Raw genomic sequence first — 20,817 nt, 5'->3', positions numbered from 1 at the left:
AATTGTCTCAGAGCACAACTCAAAGAACAAGACCACAAACCAATAAGTAATCTTTTTTTCTCAAGAACATTTTTATTGTAAAAAGTGTTAATGAAACTTCTACCAGTAAGGAAATAGTATATTCATATTTTACACATAAAATATTAAAAAATAACCATCCACCAACTATTACAATGTTTTCAATGGCTGGGGTTCAGGGCATTTTCACTCATTTTCATTCAGCATCCACGGCAATCAAAAAATCAGTTTTTTTGGTAATCCTGAAAAGTGTAAATCGCATTGTTAGCAAAGTATAGAGGTCCAGCCCCCTCTTGAAGTTTTGTATCATTCTCAAGATACATCTATTTTTAAATGCTAAATTCTGTCTAACAATGGCAATACATGATGGCATTTTCTAACAAATCTATGACAGAGTGCTAGAATCAAAGTCCATTTGAATCAGTATGTATATTCCAAAAGTCACAAATTTTGTAATTAAGTTTTAATTGCATTTAGGATACATGTAAATATTTCTCTTTGTTCATATAAAATCCTAACCAGTCAACTGTTGATATGAAAAGCTAACCACCTATTTCTACTTTGAAACCTAAGAAAAGCAAGCAGTTCTAAGGCTTAAACCTGTCCCACCACACACACACACACACACTTTCAAGGATTTTTCTTATGTGCTGTCAAATCCGGGACAAATTCTTAATCTTAAATATGAATAGAATGTTTTTGGTTTTTTTCAAACCAATAGTTTTGGTATTAGATGCCTTGCGCTGAATTAACATAGGAAAAGCTTTAGTGCACCATCCTTTATAATCGCTGATTTTTGCAGCTACAGCTCTGCAGGAATGCATATTAACAGGACTAGAAATAGGTGTGCTGGGGGAGCAGTGCTGCTTTTGGTTAAGGGACAGAGAGGACATGGGCAGTTATGTCATCACAGAATCAGTATCTCCACTGACCAGAAACAAGTGCTAGCAGCAGAATCAATGCATGTATGCTTAATACTTTTCACAGGCAGTCATCCATCTAGTGATAGTTTTTCCCTGAGAATAGAGGCTGTTTTCTAAAAAGTATTTAAGTTTGGTGAACACCCTTCCACAGGCTACAGGGGTTTATTCTTGTGGAAAAGCAGCACAGTGATGGCATGAATCTTTATCCCAGCAGTCAGCTCCTGGTGCCAATTATTTTTGAAGAGGATACCCATCAGTGAGCACTTAGTCTGTTCTGCCAGATTCTGGAGTGCTACCTCAACGGGGCTAGGCTCTGCAGAATGCAAGAATTTTCCAAGAATTTCAAGAAATTAAACTTGTTTTTCTTGAAAATTACATTTGCACATTTCCACCCCCTACAGCAATATTGTGCTTCAAATTTTTATTGAAACCAAGACTAGAGGATTATCCTTCCAAAACTAATTTAATTTTAAATTTAGATGGCAATGCCATGTAAGAATAGCAAATGAAACCCAAGGCAGCAGACTTGCTAGCTCTATCATTGGCTCTCTCATTTAACATTTGTTGGTACTAGAGGAACTACCTTTGAAACCTTCTGGTTCTGTCAGCCCAGCTAAGGCAGTAACAGAACATTATGGAAAATCCACATTAGAAAATACATCATGTCTTCAATTCCACTTTTGTTGCCTCAGAGATAGGAAATGCATGCTGCTGGTCTGGGGAAGACTGGAGGTGGGTCACAGAAGTGTGCTTAATGTTCCTTACCCAGTGTGGTTTTAACAGTTAACTTCCTTACCTTAAGACAGAGTGAGCAGAGATCTCTCCTCTGAATCTGATCTACACTCTCCAGCCTGTCATTTCACAGAATTTCATGCTATGTTTCAGACATTCTCTCTTTTTTTTTTTTAATGGTGTGAAGTTAGATTATTTCCACCTGAGTAAGATATCTCAGGAAAAAGAAAGCCTATCGTAGTAGCCTATAATTTACTGGGGAGTACCACTCTCCACTACAAAATTATTGGAAGAGGGTTATTTATTCTAATAGACTCCTAAGCATCACTGAAGAGCCTTTTTTGTGCTAATTCTGTTAGAAAACAGAACTAAGTAATTCTGACCCCAAAGCATGTATTAAAGGGCTTCAGCCAGTGCCCAGGGAAGTAGTTCATTTAGAGATTTATTCTCCTAAAACACTGGAAGCATCCCATTCTCTCTGAGCACGTAGCTCCTTTTTAAAACTGGTGACGTATTACGAAATTACCTTGATCTATTCCTTCTGTTCTTTTCCTTTTTAAATTTAAAAGTGCATTTTGTTGCTCCTTTGCAGCTTCTGCAGGACAGTTGGGTCTTGGCAGCTGATTTCCTGGAGTGGGTGCTGGTCGGTTACTGAAATACTTTTGTTTCAATGCCTTAATGATAACCGAAGGAAAAGAAACAAGTAATTAGTATGAAGTGCCATTTATAAAGAGGTTATAGTGAAACCAAGCACTTTCAGTTGGGACTTTAAAACTACTTGAACACTTTTATGCTACAGCATGGCCGTGGGGCATATAAAGATTGTGTTTGCAATTGCTATCCACCCCACATGGATCTGAAAGCAAGGGATAATTGTATACTCCTATTTTTAACTAGTGCTCAGACATTATGACAAAACTAGATTACTTTATAAGAAGTCTTGTATAAGTGGCTTCTAGCTCTGAAGAGCTGACATTCTGAATAAAAAAGAAAGTAGGAATAAAGAAAAATTAAAGGAATATTTTTGAAATCTTGATCAGATTCAAGATCTGGACACCAGCTGTTTTGTAAGCTTTTAAGAAGGCTCTTTCTTCCATATTTCTTTAACTGTGCTGTTTCTGCCGTGTAAACTGTGAGAAAGACATTGCTTATATTAGAGCAGAAGACAAACACTAGTCAGCAAGATTGGTTTCATGTAGTGGAATTATATACCTTACTTTAAATTTTAGCAACCATGAAGTGTGGGTAACAAAAGTGTCTATCTCTTAAGTAATCATTACTTGTGCCAGTTACACAATATTCAATGTCAGCTATAAATCAAACCAATACAGTAAGCACAAGTTGTTTCCTGTCTTAAATTGTGGCACTGTCGATAAAAAGTTTAGACTAGAAAAATAATGTATATTCAAGTCACTATCCTACAAATATGACCTGAAAAATTACTTCATTCATATGAACTACCACAGAAATGTCTCAGGCATAGCAGAACTAATTATCTGGAAACTTATGCTAAATGTCCTTAAAGATGGTGGCCAAAACAGCCTGAATGTGCTCTGAAAAAGTCTTCGAGTAAAAGGATACAGAACACATACACTAATCTCCTGGATTCAGATCTAACCAGCAATGAGGGAGCTGGCCCTAAGGGGACAGCTGTTTCTTGCATTCTTCCCTATCAGTGCAAAGTGAGAGAAATACAGATTTCTAACTGCCAACTGGTGTATCTTCCTCATCACAGAAATCAGTATTGAGAACTAGAACATTTGGCAAGATTTTTTTTTTTTGACGTCCTTCATTTCTCCCCATTTCAGAGTAGGGAAATGGAAAGTATCATGGAAAAGGATAATTAGATAAGAATGATGGTTTAATCACCACAGAATTTTGTGTTTAAAAAGTACCATAAAAGTTTAAAAGACATTGAAGAAGAGATTGGATGAAGTAAGAAAGAAAACCTTTCCAACCCAGGGAGTAAATTCAATAAGATAAGACCTAACCTTCAAGGTTTAGGTGACTGAATTTAACATGTCAAATATGACTGTTGGAAACTCATGGCTCATACATGTTTTAGTTGTCTACCTTGACTCTACACTAGAAATGGGAATACCATTCACGTGCCTTTCATAGTTCTCTCTATAAAACATTGGGATTATGTTTCTAGTAATTAATGCGATGTTTCATTTCAAATGTGATTTACTGGCTTCAAAACACATTTATCTGATATTAACAGTAGTTTAATGAACATTAGGACATAACCCAAGTGTACTATACCTGAGTAGCCGTTACTCTAGTGCAAGGATTAAACGTGAATAAGCCTTGAAGAAGACTGAGCAGATCATCACCAGCTGCACTGAAGATATGTTGAAGTGGCATTCCAGGGAAAGGCTTAAATGTGACATAATCTGGAAGACTTGTCATCCCCTACAAATACCAAAAATGGAATGTATGTTTTATCCCTAGAAAGAGTTCAGCTTTTCACAGAAAGGGAACTACATATTGCTGTCTTTCACCAGAAGCAACTAATCTTTCAAAACACATTGCTAATACTTGGTCACTGAAACAAAATAAATGTAGGAATAGTAGGTCATAAAAGCTTTTTTTTAGTAACTGTTACAATGTGAAACAACTTTCCAAATGATCTGTCCTTCCCTTGCTTTAGTTGTGACCACTCCAAAAGGAAAAACTGCTAAAGGAAGCATGAAAGAATTTTAGACCTGGTCAGACAAATGAAATAAAACTTCCTGTAGTGAACTGACATGGTGGGAGGGAAACTATTTACAAAAGAGTCAGTCTTCACTTTCTCTACATTAATAGAATTTAGCTGAATATCATGTGCCTTTTGATTTTAAATGCATAATTGAAATTTTGTATGAGCCATGAGAGGAGGGAAGGAAAATAGGCACCAAGCACTTAAACAAAAATTTAACTGCATACTTTTTGTGTCCTCTAGGTATGAAATCAATCCCACTGTGTTCACATTTTAGCATAAGAATTACACAGACAATTGTAACTGACAATTACACAAACATAATGCTTTTGTAATATTTAAAGTATTTAAAGCCTTAGTTGTCACACTTCAAGTTCATCCAAATAAAATTAAATATTAACACAAGTCAAAAATGTGTTCAGATATAATCTTGATGGTAAAGGTTTCAATTATTAAAATGTACGTGTTTGGAAACAAACTTGGGAATGCATAGGCTAACACAACAAAGAAAATCTCCTTGTCTCTCTTTTCCCCACTTGTATCTTAAATCTTCCTCCCCAAAGGAAGCAAAAATGTGATTTGAAAAACCTTCATGCGTTCCCATTTACAATTCTGGAGAAATAACAGAATTGTGGGGGGCAGCAGTGCCTCACACAGCAGTTCTCCATTTGGCTCCAGCTCCATTTCATGATCACATACCATAGCATTCCAGCACCATTTAAAATAAGGAAAAGCTGCATTGAGAGGGAGCAGAGGTGAAGGTGAACAAGTCCAGCGAGTGCTTCCACAACTCAACAACAAAAGACAACAGCCTGATCCAGGAATTCAGGCTTCCCTGGGCATGGTACAAGTTGGTCCTCAGACATTATGTCCCACTTCCTGTCACTGCTTAGTAACCATGGTTAGGTAGGTCATTGTGTGACCTAACAGTAAGTTTGGCCTGGTGTTACTTAACTTGCTGTCATCTCAGAGAAAATTGCACTACTAATTTGTATTTGTTTCAGGATCATTGTTGAGGCAAATTATTTATCCCTAAAGCTATTGGTCTGTGTTTCTTACTATTCCCAAACAATACTTTACCAAGGCCAACGTAGGTCCCTACAAATGGTTCCGACTTCCGAAAGTGATTAAAGTCTTCCAGGTTAAAGAGTGTTAATTAAACAAGCATCTCAAAAACATTAAGCAGCTGCAATAATCTCACACCAGCAGCCATTGGAAACTGTGCATGCAGAAAGGAAATCAAGGAGTGTTGATACTTTTGCTGTTGACCAGAGGTTTGGCAAGTGAAACAACAAATCTCAGCTGCTTCAGGAGATGAAGCAACTGCCTTCTGAAAAATCTACTCAAGTATTCTGGTATAACTATTTAATTTCAAGAGCTAAAATAGAGAGAATCAAGTACCAATGTCAGTCTGTTAAATAAAAAGACTCACAGGCCACTGCTCCTCTGTTGGAGTGCCCAGTGTTTCAAATATCCTTGTCAGCTGGTCAAGATCAGAGTCTCCAGGCAAAAAAGGAACCTGGAAAGAGGACATGGCATTTGATTGAATTAACTTCTAAACTTCAATTTTAGAAAGAAGCTTTGAGTGATACCTCATAACTGCAAGACAAAATCCCTCTGTATACCATCTTCCCGCCAAGAGATACACTGGGTATTTGGGGCATTCTAGTTATGCTCAAAAAGATTCTGAAGGTTTTTCTGAACCCAGGCATGGTATCATTGACTTGATAGCTGACAGCTTAAACATAAGATTACACCACAACTACATTAATGTAAAATTTACTAAACACAAAAAAGATTTTATATCTCAGTTGTCAGCCTGAAGTCAGTTGGTCACGGTGATCTTTTCACCACCTGTTCTCTGCAGTTAGCTTTTATATATATTTAAAGTGAATCATAACTGGATTACACAAGTTAGGTGTATGAAATGAAATGAAAGCATGAGGGAGAGTAGAGATCCACTACTCTAGAAAACTGAGTATAGGATAGAAAACTGATCAGTGTCACTTTGTCATTTAAACAAAGCAGAAAACTGAAAAGAGGATATCTGCCCAGTCCAAATTCTAGCTCGCATATCAGACACACAATGCAAGTAAAAAGAAACTTGGTGACCCAAGCAAATTTATGAAGAATTAGAGGCAGCATTTAATTAATTAGGACAGAAAAACCATAATGGATATCCCTAGTAGAGAGCATACTAAATTGTGGCATCATGAAAGCCCCTTGAATATAAACTGCTTTCATAAAAAGCTCCAAGAAGTTGCATTGTCCTGAAAAAGGATGCATATATTTCAAAACATCACACTGATAAAAACTGAACCATAATACACCTTTTGTTTTGTCACAAATCAAAGAATCAACTGAATTCAAGAATTATTGGCTAACTAACTTTGCTTAAATGTATTCAACTTCAGCAGGTCTAATGCATATTTATGTACCCATCACCAGTGCTGCCTAAAGAGCCACCGTACATTTCCATATCTCAACTGCCAATCAAATTGAACCAGCACACCTATTTGGTGTGACCAATCAAGACAAAAAGACTCTCTAAAGGTGTTTTCACACAGAAGGTTCTCCAGTCTGGTTATGATATGGCCACAAAAGCATTCAAAGGTGCAGAAACCAAGCGGCAGCCACTTAGTCATGAAAGATAAATTGGACTGCAGACTGGTTAAATCATGCCTTCAGCCATGTCTGTATCCCAGCCCTCCCCTGCTCCCCTCACACTTCAATGTCTTCTCCAAAGAGCTGTATAATAAACATTCTACTTCAGTGGAAAATACTCAAGGAATATTACATTTGCGTACCACACTGAGGAGTGCCACATAATTATCCCAATGTTAACTTTCAGCTTCATTTCAGTATTGTCAACTAACTGTAGTTTAGAAAAACATTAGTCTTCCATTCTTTTCGAATAAACCCACAAGGTACTGGTGACTATATCTGAGGAACAGTGTGAAAGGAACAGCCCATACATGTGTCTGTGGTGTTACATTTCTAGAAGTGTGGTGAACTAAAATAGGTGTCTGTGGACTGCAAGGGTTACCTACTTGATCTCTCCCAAGGTAAGACTTTGACACTTTGTTGCAACTTTTTTACCCAGCTGTTTTTAAAGACTTCCAATGCTTGTGATGTTTAAGAAGTCTCAGTCTATTCCAAAAAACCACTTTCATTACAGTTAACAAGCTTTGTAAAGTTCCTTCTAGACTGTGCTCACCTTCTGCTTTCAGGAAAGAAGAAACCCGTAAAAAGCTGCAGTGAATGAAAGGGCAAATACATAATGCTTATTTACATTTCAGTACTTACTCTGAGGAGCAATTCGGCTAAAATACAACCAACAGCCCACATATCAACACCAACACCATACATTCTAGCCCCAAACAATAGTTCTGGGGCTCGGTACCACCTGAAAAGAAAACACATTTTGGAAGAACTACCTGGCTTTGCTCATATCAAATGCTACATATTGTAGCAATGCAAAAGCTAAAAAAAAGGGTATTACTTCTGCTGATACACCTTTCAGACATTGAAGAGCTGTACTCTGCAAAATGTTTTAAGAAAGAATGAACAAATCTGGGCACACCTTACCATAGGGTCATGTACAACCACAGATTAACTGCAGTTTCAACTGACCTGAGTGCAAGTATTGAACTGCAGACCTGCAAGGAAGAAAGTTCTTAACATAGAGGTAAACTGAAATTTTCTTAAAATTTTCTATTGAATGAATCACAGCAAGACAGAATTCCTGCCATCCTCCAAGAATCTCCATATCAACAGACCTAAGTATAGAGACTACTTTTATGCAAAATGAGCCTTGTTTTGAAACAACTACTCACACTGCCTAAGAGCAATCAAGTTTAATGAAATGACACTGCATCTGACACTGTAGAATTTCTCTTTTGAATAAAGGTGTTAAACCAGCTTGGCCTGAATAGTTTCAGCATCACAGCAGTCAGAAACAACACACTGCATATTTTGCAGCCCCACTTTTTACAGCATACCTTAAATAAGCATGCTATATAAAACACTTAAAAAAATTGTATTGGTTCAGGTCTTTGTCTCCGAAAAGGTAATGTGCCCAGCTCCAAAGATGGTTCTAAGTCTTGTGATTAGCAGCAAGTAGCAGCTCTCTTGCTCCAAAAACCAGACTTATAAGCAGATACATGCTATTTCCACACATTTCGAAGGAGTTATTATTTTGACATGCAGATGCATACACTAGAAGTTCTTATGGAGACTTTGATAAACAATGTTTCCTTGTGGCTTTTTTATGCAGCTCTTGCCACAGCAGGTGAACAGATGCCATTCTGAATATGTTGATTTGACATATTTCAAGAAACATATAAAACAACTAAGCAGTCTCTGTGTAAGAAACAAAATAGAGTGTCTTACCTTGTTACTACCTGATGTGTATAAACCCTATTTGGGCTTCCAAAAGACTTTGCCAACCCAAAGTCAGCCAATTTTAGAACTCCATTTTCATCTAGCAGCAAGTTGTTTGGTTTAAGATCCTGCCAGGATAGAAAAGAAATAACGAGATTTGTCAGTCTTGATAAAAACAGACATATAATGAATCTTCTGGCAGACATGTCATTGTAAATTCAAAGTATTGAATTGTAAAAGGAAAGATTTGATTCTAACCTAAAACCTACATTGTGAGCAAAAAAAATTAAAGCTCCCAGGAAATAAGTATTTCATCATACATGAAAATCACAGGAGACAGACCCATTTGAATACCAACACATTTAAGTTGCAGAGTTTAAAAAAGCCTTTTGATATGTTTTGCCTTCTCTACAGATACAGCAGTTATGCTATCTGCACAGTTACCAACTGAATAATAAAAGACCTGGCCAATGCTTCAAATATTGGCAGAAATCACAGAAGTCACGTCGTTCAATACAGTAGTAGTGTATTGTGGGTTGACCTCTAGCCAACAAAAAAGTATCCACACAGCCATTTGCTCTTTCTATTCTCATCCCATCCACCACCTTCAGCAGTACAGGGGAGAGAAGACCAAAGTAAGAAAACTGTGGAAGCAGTTTAAAGGCAGTTTAACAAATGAAGGAAAGAACTAAAAATCCAAGCAAACAAGCAAAGCCATGGAAATCCTTCACCACCTCCCAAAAGGAGAGTGAATGCACAATCTTCCAACACGAGCCAGCTTGGAAACCAAAATTCCTCCTTTTTCCTCCATCCCAGCTGTGTCTCCTCCTTACATCTTGCCCCAAGCCTATTTATCAGGGCACGGGCAGAGTGGGAAAAAAAGAAAGCCTTGACACGGCCTGATAAAAAGCAGAAAACCTCAGGAGTTCAGCTGCTGTGAAAAAAGTTCAATCCATCCCAGGCAGACCAGTTCACAGTGACAATTAAAGTCATCTCTAACTGGAAAACCTTTTCTGTAAGAACTGAAGTCATAACCACATCAGTAAATCTTAACATTTCTGGTACTGCTATTATTTTTCCAAAACAGCATATATGAATTCTTATGGAATGAGAATGCCTGAATTCCAAAACTACCTTCATCAGGCTTTAGACTGTAAATCCACCCAATGTGATTTTTGTTTCAGGATGAAGGCTGTCAATTTTAGTATATGCTTACCCTGTGCAGAATCCAATGCTGATGTAAATATTCTAATCCTTGAAGTGTCATCAGCATATATGCCTTAATGTGAGACTGTGTCAACACAATACTTGTATCCTTTATAATAACCTGCAAAATGTTAAAGTCATGGTAAAGCTCAGCACACAAGATGAACTTATTTCCATTCTTTCAGTCAGCTCAAAAGTTATTTCAGCCTTTAAGACAGGCTTCAAACTGGCAGTCACGTATTCTCTACCATTTCACCCTTTTTCCAGAAAAATAGGTCAGTTCTGGAGATCAGAAATTGAAATGGGGTGTCCAGACAGCTTATGCCACCTTTGCATAACCCAACAATAAAAAAGTGTGGGAAACAGAAGTTTAGTATTTAATCTCAGTTCCATGCTGATACCCAAACTTCCAGGACAAAGATGTACACATCCCAATGACAAATGTGTCAGTAAACTTGAAATTCTGTTTCCACTTATTCCTTCTTTCTCTTTGCAACCTAAGCAACTAATCTTTGTAAATACAGTGATTTCCTCTTCTATTTCCAAAAAGACCAGAGGGTACGGTCACTTACTGTATTTTTTAAAAATCTACTTGAGTTTTCTACATTCTTTGACTTTTAACATTAAAATTCTATGCAAACAATCCAAAGCTTGTTTGTTCATACCGCAGTCCTGTTCAGTAATAGCCTTCTATAAGCTGAGTTATAGAAGAGCTAGGACTGCATTAATTTCATGTATGCAGCATATGCTGAATCACAATAGGCAGCAGTCTCAGTGGCAGCCTGAGTGATACCACAATACAGTTTAAAGACTGCACACCACAGTATCATGCAGTATTAGACTACTTAATTTTAATTTGTACACAAATTTTCTTCATCTATAAACTCTGCATAACTACTATGTAAACAGAATGACTCCTCTAAAAGTGTACTCATTACTAACTTCTATTAGCAAAAATTTGTTATCACCTTTTCATCATTATCTAGCATTGCTACATTTGAAAACATGTTTTAAGCGCACATGATTTTAGTAGCAGCTCGTCCCTTACTATATTTTAGTGTCACACTTACCTAAACATGTTTGATATTACGTTTATCAATTGCAGACCAGAAACCTCTGTGCCAGAGGTTCTACACTCTGACTGGAGTCCCAGAAAACTAACTTAATAAACACAATTTGCTTCTTTAAGATCATGATGACAAGTATTTAAAAGTAAAGGAATCAATCAAATGAAAACTCATAAAAACTGAATTACTCAAGCTACTTTTAAGACATGATCTTGATCAAATGACATAAATTACCTTCCTAATATGAAGAAATATAAGCCTGTTAAAGCCGCATGTTCATAAACGTCTTAAGATACTGAAATAAAAAAGTCTTCAAAAATCTTACCTCTAGATCTGTTTCCATAAAATCAAATACCAAACTAATATTCGACTTGTGTCCAAATGCATCAATCAGCTGCAAAACAAAATACATTATGATTAAGCATGCTCTGATTCTGCCAGTTTTCTGAAACTCAACACCACTGTAGTCTGCACATGGGTTTTTTAGCTAATTGAGAACTGGTTTAAGTTTTTTGACTTGTAACACAAAAATTCTTATTCAGTTTAGCTTTTTAATTCAGTTTCCAAGCCAGAAAATATCCCCAGTAAGTATGGAAATAACATTTTACATGATTGCCTTTCCTTCCTGGAGACAGGAAAAAAAGAGAAAGAATTAACTTTGTCATGTTAACTACAATAGATAATGTAATGCACACCTTGTCTTCAAAACTTTGCTGTTCTGTGAAACTCCTACGCTTAATTGAGACAAGATTAAGTTTGCCCATGTATTCAGCTCTGTGTATTTGCTTCCTGTAAGCATGAAGTATTTAGAAATTTTAAGTGTTGGACTTACTAGCTTCAGATATTTTTAGATGTGTATTCATTTCTGTAGCTAGAATTCCAAGATAAACAAAACTTTGAAGAACATCCAAACAGCCCTTTCTTAGGATGAAGCTGTGTAATGACACAATCAATTTCTGATCTGAGGTAACACAAGCATGATGCTGAGCAAAAGCAAGAGATTATCTAGCCTGGTATTCTTCCTTCAAGATGAGGAAGGTATGTTCTCCCTGGCACAGCTCATTCCTTATCTCAGTGTGACAACCACATTAATTGGCAAATTGCAAGATATTTGTTTGAATAGTTCGTAACAGCAGTGACTGTGCCCCTTACACTCCCAAAACCCACAAAATTTTTGTAAGGACTACTAAGAGGGGCACAACACTGTCTCTTGTTTTTGGACCCTGCTTGTGGAACTCCTGATCATAAATTAGTCTAACCCTTTTTTGAACTGTTGATGCAATTTGCTTCTACATGGTCCATGGTAACACATCCTATAAATGCATTATACACTGAGTGAAGCAGTACAATTTCCACTCCTGCTGCCAATAGGTTTTAAATACATCTCTAATTTCTAGGACAATGGGGTTTGGAGATATCAGTTCTGCATGGACACCACCTATCATCTTGGTTTTATAGACCTCCCCATTCCCAGCCCTTCTCTCTCCGAAGTGATGAATTCCTCAAAGTGATGAATATGCTCCATCCCTTTGCCATTTTAGTTGTCATCCCCTGCAAATTCTCCAACCTCGATAGCTAAAGCAACCACTTTGAAAGTGGGTTCACAATCCAGAAGAAAACCGTATTTCCACTTTGAAAAGTATAAGGAAAATTCATATTTCATGTACTTTATCATGTTTGACAGTTTCTGATTACCACTATGAGCTAACTTTAAAATGTCTTTAGCTCCAGCTGGGCATCTGTAGGTGTAAGTCAACCAAAATGCAGCTGAAACTGAAAAGATACCTATTTAATTCCTTCCAAAAGACATTTTAAACACATCTGTGTGCTAAAATAAGCACGTGACTAATAAGCCACATGACTTTCCCTTTACCATTGCATTGCCTGCTTTTGGTCACCAGTTCCATATGAAGCAAGCAATCAGCTAAATTCAGCATTTTGCTCATTAGCAATTCTATCAGAGATGCTTAATCAAGTGTTCTAATTTTCACAAATCTTCCACTATTATTATCTGTGTAGGCCCCGGCTAAAACTAAAAGGATTTAAAAAAAAATACTTTGCCTTTGATATTGAAATAGGCACATTACCATAATAACTGTTGAACTACTGAAAGTATTTGAAGATTGATTCTAGAACTAGCATTTATTTTACTTACACCAATAATATTTGGATGGCTTAGTTCTTGTAACAGTTTTATCTCCCTGAGGGCAGTCCTGTTGATTCCTACATTGATGGAAAGAGGAAAAGATGATCAAAGAACAAATAAACCTGTCATTCTGCTACTCACAGACTACTTACTACAACAAAATACATTCTTAGCACTCGACAATTTGCTAAATAACAAGGATATTGCCATAACCAAGTAAATTGCTGCAAAATAAAAGTGGGCGTAAGACTTCTCCCAGAGCAAGTCCATTTCACATCACAGTAATCTGGTTTAGACTATGAAGCAACATGTCTACATTTTGGCAAAAAGGGAAAGTCCTAGCAAGAAAGAAAAAAAAAAAAAAATCACCTTTTTTAAGGTATTGGAAGGCTTACTTTAATTTTAAAGAAAACTCTCATCTTGCAAACATCAGTCTCTCAACTCGTCTCACTTCCAGAGGGAGGCATTCAGTCAAATCTCATTAATAAATCTCTTTTCTTTTTGACATAGCATAAATAGAGGAAAAATCAGGGGCCGACAGGGAGCAAATGGTGCCCTTCAGCAGTCACACTGATGGCACTGTATCAAACCATGATTCCTGCAGGGTATCAATTCTTCCAAAAATGCTAGTATTTGTGGCTTGTAGGAAAACTGACAAGCAAATGCTCCTGTGGTGTACCATGCAGGAAGCTGCAGCTGCACATGAGCTGAAAAACAGTGCTCTCCTAAAACCTGGGGTATGAGTTAATGCTAAGAGTAACAATATTTAGGGCTAAGGTACATGGATTACTTTACATTCCTACTTTGCCTGTTTTAACTGCCTGTTTTGGAAACAAATTAACAAAGGCTGCTTTTGGGTGGGCACAGTCTTGGATGAAAACAAAAAAGCACGCCATGTTATCAGATAACACAGGGAAAGCAGATCTGATCATTATTTTTAATAACATCTTTCAACTCAGCTAGACACTGTAGCTGCCAAAAGTAATGACTGTCCCTAAGGGCCATTAGGCCAATGAAGGCCAGGTGGATTGTGACTCTCAGGCAGCTGGCTCAGTTGTGAGACTCTGGGATAGGTGATCCGTTTCCCTTCAAAAGAAAGGAACTGGAGAGTTGACAACAAAGACTCCTCACTGGAAAGCTGGTAACCTGATGGAGTCCTGAAGGACAGCAGCCTGCACACAAACAAAATTCTGCTGCAGCACACGGGCAACAAGTGAAGGCCAAGATTACTCGGTTTCAATTTGCCATATCCACGCCTAGAGGCACAGGGCTGGTCAGAGCACATGCTCTACAGTGCTGAACATAAAAAAAAGGACACAGACAAGAGTTTTGATCTTGTTTTTATCCACTTTTGCCTCTGCACACATCACAAAAATAGAACAAAGGAAACATCTAAAAACAGACACAAATACTCTCACTCATCTTAAATACTTAAGGCATAGGGATGTATTAATATAAGAAGGTATTCTAAACTCAGTGCTCTTGTTGTTATTACTATTATTCTATGCTATATTCACGTTTGAATTCCATCAAAACTGAGAAGTTATACACTTATATTTAGACATAGACTATGCACAGAGGTATCTATGCTGCTTTTGGTTGTCCCTGCAGTTTGTGAAGCAAACCTCTACTACGCCTTATTGCAGGCATTGAGCTCAATTTTCTCAGCCAGTGGTATGGGAAATTAATCTACCAATTCACAAAAACAAAACAAACAAAGCACAGCTTCTACAGCATGAATTTGTTTTAAAACTCACCGTCTTTAGCTTCTGATCTATGGCCCAGTTTAATCTGAAAATAAATATTTAATGTTAAGTAAGATTAAGTGGGTGGGGAATACATTTTTTTAGTATTGCTCCTCTAAGACAATGAGTTTTAGAATAATGAAGCACTTTACCAATGGGGTTGGTTTTAATTTGGGTTTATTTCCCCCTTAAAAAAATAACTGTCTCTACAGCATTAGTTTTTACAAAAAATAGCCATGATGGCAGTAAAACCAGACATAATGCAAAGTGACAGCATAAACTGTTTTGTAGCCACAAAGCTTTATTATATCACTAATGAGCTTCTCTTCAGGGAGAAATGAGAGCTAAGTAATTGACAGTTATCTTAGAATGATTCTAGGAAAATCAGCACAGGCTGTAAACTTGGGCTGACTCTACATCCTTTTGTCTCAATTATCTAATGCCCTGAAATTTCAAGTCCAGAATCCTTACCACTGATATTTCCAGATGACAGAAGGAAATACTCTGATACAACAGAAAATGCTCCTCACCACAGCCTCTACCAGTAACAACCATATAAGAGAAGCACTGCAATGCTAAAAGGGATTATGCATTAAAGCAGAATAACTTACTATTGACACAATTCAGCATGTTGAGTCTTTAACTAAAGAAACCACTGTAACATGCATTTTTCATGCCTTACAAAGAACAGCTGAAGACTCATTTTTAATACAGAAACTTCCTGCGATCCCTTCAGGTAGTAACAAGTGAAACACTTTATGACAATGTAAACATTTTCATCATTTGTATGCAAACAAGCATGTTGGAGATCCAATATGGCTTTTGTCATATTTTATCAAAAAACTACCATACTGGATAAGGGACATTACTGGAAAACTCCAGCCTAGTAAGACCTTCTTCTGATTACTATTCATTACTGGTTGTTCAAACTGGCAGCAACACAGTAACAAATAAAAGACTGAGAACTCTCAAAAGACTTCAGGGCCCGAGGACAATTGATAGGATAGTGATTTCCTCACAGGTAGTGATTTTTCTCAATCCTTCTGGTATCAAGAAACAATATTGATAGGAATAGACAGATCCATCAGACTAGACTGACATGTGGCTCTGAGGCTGGTGTCATCAGAAAAACTTTGGGATTATCTATTCAGCACCTGTTCTAGTGACACCTGACGGGTTGCACCTTTCTCAGAGTGGCAGAAGAGCTCTAGCACAGGAGCTAGCAGGGCTCATTGACAGAGCTTTGGACTGGCTTGGAAAGGGGAAGAGGAAAACACACGGCTCGGCAGTGATGATCAGTGGGATGGTGTGTGAAAACCTGGGGAAACCAACACTAATGAGCCACCTCAATCTGCTTCATGAGGTGTTGGCTACAAAGGACAACACCTCAAATGTTTCTCTGCCAGTACACTAGTATGAGGAACAAGAGCAGCTCAAAGCTTTCTCTCAGTGCCAGGGATTTGATATCACTGACATAAATGAAGCCCGGTGACTGGAGTGCCCTGTTGGACAGCTCCAGGCTCTTCAGGAGACGTGCCCAGGGCACAAGAGGCAGGGGGTGGCATCAGGCGTGATGGAAGGACTGAAATGTACAGAACTTACAGCTGGCAATGGCGCAGCTGAGAGCCTCTGGCCAGAAATATGGGGACAAATAACATGGACGTCATTGTGGGAGTCTGCTACAGACCTCCCAGCCAGAACAATGACACCAGTGAATTGTTCTTGGAGGAACTAAGGGATGCTTCTAGATCAACTGCCCTTGTTCCTGTGGGGCACTTCAGTTTGCCAGAAATCAGCTGGAAGCATCACACAACAGGTACAGCCTGGGCTAGAAGATACCTAAAAACTTGGACAACTTTGTGGAAAAGGTCCCAAGGGAGCCAACTCAAAAAGATGCTGACTTTGATCTGATGCATGCCAACAGAGAGAATCTCATGAACAAAGTGAAAACTGGGGCCAATCACAAAGCCATTGAGCATAAAACCTCTGTTGACAGTAGGAAAGTGCCAGCAAAACTTCAACCCTGGCCATGAGGAGAGCAGACTTCAGGCTGCTCAGGGAATAAGTACGTAAAGTCCCCTGGGAAAACATTTTTGCAGGTGCTGGGGTCCATCATGGGTCCATCATCAAAAAGTGCTGGCCACTTTTTAAGCATCACCTCTCAAGGGCACAAGAGCAGGCATTTCCCAAATGTCACGAGTCAAGCAGATGAGGCAGAAGGCCAACTTGGCTGAACAAGGATGTCCTCTTGACTACAAGGTTAATAAGGAAGGTGTATGCCCAACGGAAGAAGGATCAGGTAACATGGGAAGAATACAGTGATGCTGCTTGTCACTTCAGCATTTATTAGAAAGGGAATCAACATGAGATGCCAACCTCAGCGGACAAAGCTGCACGAAACAAGGCTTTACTAATTTGATTATTCAGGAAACAATTTGGCAAAGAATTACAGGATTTGAAATAACAGCATGAAGCTGATTCAGGAGAGGTTTAGGCTGGATATTAGGAAAAGATTCTTGATCCAGAGGGGCTGGGCACAGGAACAGGCTTCCCAGGGAAATGGCCATGGCACCAAGCCATGAGACACCAAGGGGTGTTTGGACAAGTGTCTTGGGCACATGGTGTGCTTCTTGCATTGTCTTGCACAGGGATGATGATGGACTTGATGATGTTGATGGGTCGCTTCCAACCCAGCATATTCTATTATTCTATACATTTTAAGGAACTTAATAAAGGACAACATTCTGGACTGAAAGAAATTTGGCACAGCAGCAAGAAAGATTTAAAGTTACAGAAAAAAAATCCCCACTATCAAGGTACAGTAAAGTCAGCAGTTTAGAAATGCGTGTGTGTTGGTTCGTTGAATAAACCTAATAACCAGAAATTCAAGTCACAACGCTTCAGAAACTCAGAAACACAGCAAAGCCACTCCCTCCTCTGGGGTGGGGTAGGCATTACAAACAGGTTAACCAGATCATTTAAACAAACTTCTCTAGAAACAAAAATTAGTATTATGCCATTTTCCATCAAGTCGGTTAAAAAAAAGAAGTCACAGGTAGGTCAAGAACAACCAGACACTTGGTGACACGCTTCTCAGAATGAGAAGGCATTCTGACACTTACCTTCTTAATAGCCACAATTCGGTTGTTCGTTTTGTCCTTGGCTTTATAGACGGTGGCGAACTAGGACAGAGAAAGACGCTGCCGTGAGCAGGGCCTGACAGACGGCGCGAGAGAGGCGGCCGAGCCCTCCTCAGCCCCGCGGTGAGCACCGCCCGGCGCCCCGCGCCCCCTCCCGCCGCGGGCGGCCGGCGACACGGGCCATGCCCCGCCCGGCGGCTGCAGCCCCAGTGCCGCGGTCGCTCACCTGCCCCTCCCCGAGGAAGTCGAGCTTCTCGTAGCGCTTGGCGCGGGCCCGCGCATCCATAGCCGGCGGGAAGCGGGGCGGGAAGCGGGGCGGGAAGCGGGGCGGGAAGCGGGGCGGGAAGCGGGGCGGGAAGCGGGGCGGGAAGCGGGGCGGGAAGCGGGGCGGGAGCGGCGGGGACGGCCGGGAGCAACAGCGGCAGCGGCGCTGCACAGCGCTTTAACCCCGCGGCCCCGCCGCTTCCGGCCCCGGCCCGGGCCCTGCGCGCGCAGCCGCCTGGGCGAGGCGCAGGCGCCGTTCCGTCACGGATCGGGCCTCGGGTCCGGGGTGTGCGCCGCGGTCTGCGTGCCGCAACCCCGTACAGCTCATCCCAGAAGCTGCTTCTCTTTTGAACCTGATACCACGTCTGACATTCGGGAAAATTTCTGTATGCTCTCTGCGCAGATCTTGTATTTTGGGTCCAAGATCCCCCTAATTAGGGTTTTTTTCCTTTTCAAAGTCCCGTGCCAGAGTTCGAAAGAAAAGCGGAACTCGCAGCTCGATCTTGAAAGGTGTTTATTAAATTTTTTACCTGAAGGTCAGCGCACTGCCTAACAGCAGGCTTAGCACGCTGAAAGACACCGCTGCCAGGAAGACAAGACCGGACCTCCAAGGTCTCTTAAAGGTTTCTAACCCAGTTAACTCTTGAAACGTACTATATTTACAATTTTGTGCCAATAATTACTACCAATTCTAGACACACAATTTTCTACATCCCATACATTCTACCAATGTCTTTGTGCCACCGTCACAGCAGAAGATGGAGTAGAAGAAGAACTTAAAACACGGCCCAAAATTCTCCATCTTGCCTCCATCTACTTCCATTCTAAAAACCCCAAACTACAAATTTTCACCCTGTGACAAACTAAACTATTATCTAATTTAAATTTTTGTTGTTCTCATTTCATTCATAAGCGTTGGCAATTTTTTCCCATGGGCTAAGGTCAAAGGCAATGCTTTCCTGGGGTCCTGGACACCCCCCACCCCCACCCCCCCCCGGGCAGTTTGAGGGGTTTTCCCCATGCTCTGGACTCCACCATGTAGAGAGATAGTTTTTTGAATTAAAATATGTTATTCTTTAGAAGGCGCGCTCTCAGGCACTTTGTTAAGTTCTACAGTAAATTCTTAATTATACTTCTATAGTTTCTTCATTATGAAGAATTAACTACAATAAAACTTAAAGTACTTAAAACTGCCATTCAATAGCCATCAGAGGTAAATACTGGAGAAATTCTCACTTGAAAATAAATTTCCCTACATGCCCGAGCTTTGCTGTTATTCAATAAATTAATCTGTAAGATCAATGAAGCTGTGTAACTGAAGAACAGCCATCATCTCTGACAGCACTTCAGTCTCTCTTTCCTGCCTGTAAAATCATTCCCAGTGAAACACCCAGGTGATCCCTGGAAAAATGGTGGCATGCCTACTACTGGAGGCTGTCTCTATCTGTGTGGATGACAGGAAGGTGATCAGAAATAGCAGCATGGCTTCACCAAAGGTAAGTCTTGCCTGGTGAACCTGATGGCCTTCTACAAGGAAACAACTACCTGGATGAGTAAGGGGAGAGCAGTGGATGTTGTCTACTTGATGTCGGCAGGGACTTCAACGCTGTCTCTCACAACATCCTCATAAACAAATTCAGGGATGTGGGCTGGATGAGTGGACAGTGAGGTGGATCAAGAACAACAGATTCCAGAGGGTCAAAATCAGTGGCACAGGGTCTAGTGGGGGCCTGTTCCTAGTGGTGTCCCTCAAGGTTCAGTGTTGTACTGTTTAACTTGTTCAGCCATTACTTGGATGAAGGGGCAGGTGCCTGCTCAGCCAATTCAGAGGACACAGAGCTGTGAGGAGTGGTTGATACCCCTGAGTGTTGTGCAGCCCTTCAGAAGGACCTCAGCAGGTTGGAGAGATGGACAAAGAACTATCTGAAATTCAGCAAAGGCAAATGCAGGGTCCTGCTCCTGGGGAAGAACAGCCCCAGGCACCAGCACAGCCTTGGGCTGACCTGCTGGGGAGCAGCTCTGAGGAGAAGGACCTGGGGGTCCTGGTGGACAACAAGCTGCCCATGAGCCAGCAGAGTGTCCTGGAAGCCAAGAAGACAAATAGGATCCTGAGGACATTAGGAAGAGCATTGACAGCAGGTCATGGAATGTGATCCTGCCCCTGTACTCAGTGCTGGTGAGGCCTCACCTGGAGTGCTGTGTCCAGTTCTTGGCTCCCCAGGAGAAGAGACACATGGAGATCCCAGAATGGGTCCAGCAGAGGCTACAGAGAGGATGAGGGGTCTGGGGCACCTCTCTTGTGCAGAAAGGCTGAGGGAGCTGGGGCTGTTCAGCCTTGAGGAGACAGAACTGAGAGGGGACCTCATCAGCCTCTATCAGTACTTGAAGGGAAATTGCCAAGAAGATGGAGCAGGCTCTTCTTGGTGGTGCTGAGCAATAGAAAAGAGGCAATGGGCAGATACTGATGCCCAGGAAGTTCCACCCGGATATGA

The 20,817-nt window shown here is 40.1% G+C and overlaps 1 protein-coding gene across 1 annotated transcript; it reads right to left on the bottom strand.

The window, feature by feature from the left end:
* Positions 1-47: 47 nt before the first annotated feature.
* Positions 48-18,491, bottom strand: CDK7 (cyclin dependent kinase 7). Its single transcript, XM_066181237.1, has 12 exons — positions 18,288-18,491; positions 18,044-18,103; positions 14,934-14,967; positions 13,186-13,253; positions 11,356-11,424; positions 9,974-10,084; positions 8,767-8,885; positions 7,681-7,780; positions 5,807-5,893; positions 3,939-4,088; positions 2,200-2,347; positions 48-260 (listed from the first exon to the last, which is right to left on the bottom strand). The coding sequence occupies exons 1-12, from the start codon at positions 18,345-18,347 to the stop codon at positions 235-237; spliced, it is 1,032 nt and encodes a 343-aa protein (XP_066037334.1). The 5' UTR covers positions 18,348-18,491; the 3' UTR covers positions 48-234.
* Positions 18,492-20,817: the final 2,326 nt, after the last annotated feature.

The sequence above is a fragment of the Chamaea fasciata genome, unplaced genomic scaffold (assembly GCF_029207755.1).
Source record: "Chamaea fasciata isolate MVZ Bird 193981 ecotype frontalis unplaced genomic scaffold, bChaFas1.0.hap1 SCAF_4, whole genome shotgun sequence".
Classification (NCBI taxonomy): domain Eukaryota; kingdom Metazoa; phylum Chordata; class Aves; order Passeriformes; family Sylviidae; genus Chamaea; species Chamaea fasciata.
This window is presented reverse-complemented; position numbering and strand designations above follow the sequence as displayed.

What these genes read in the sequence shown, in the direction of transcription:
- CDK7 (XM_066181237.1), bottom strand. Translation starts at nt 18,347, where the DNA reads ATGGATGCGCGGGCCCGCGCCAAGCGCTACGAGAAGCTCGACTTCCTC. An exon ending in ACTTCCTCGGGGAGGGGCAG is followed by an intron (nt 18,104 to 18,287) that starts GTGAGCGACCGC and finishes TCTCTGTCCTAG; the next exon opens with TTCGCCACCGTCTATAAAGC. An exon ending in TAGCCGAATTGCTCCTCAGA is followed by an intron (nt 5,894 to 7,680) that starts GTAAGTACTGAA and finishes TCCTCTTTCCAG; the next exon opens with GTTCCTTTTTTGCCTGGAGA.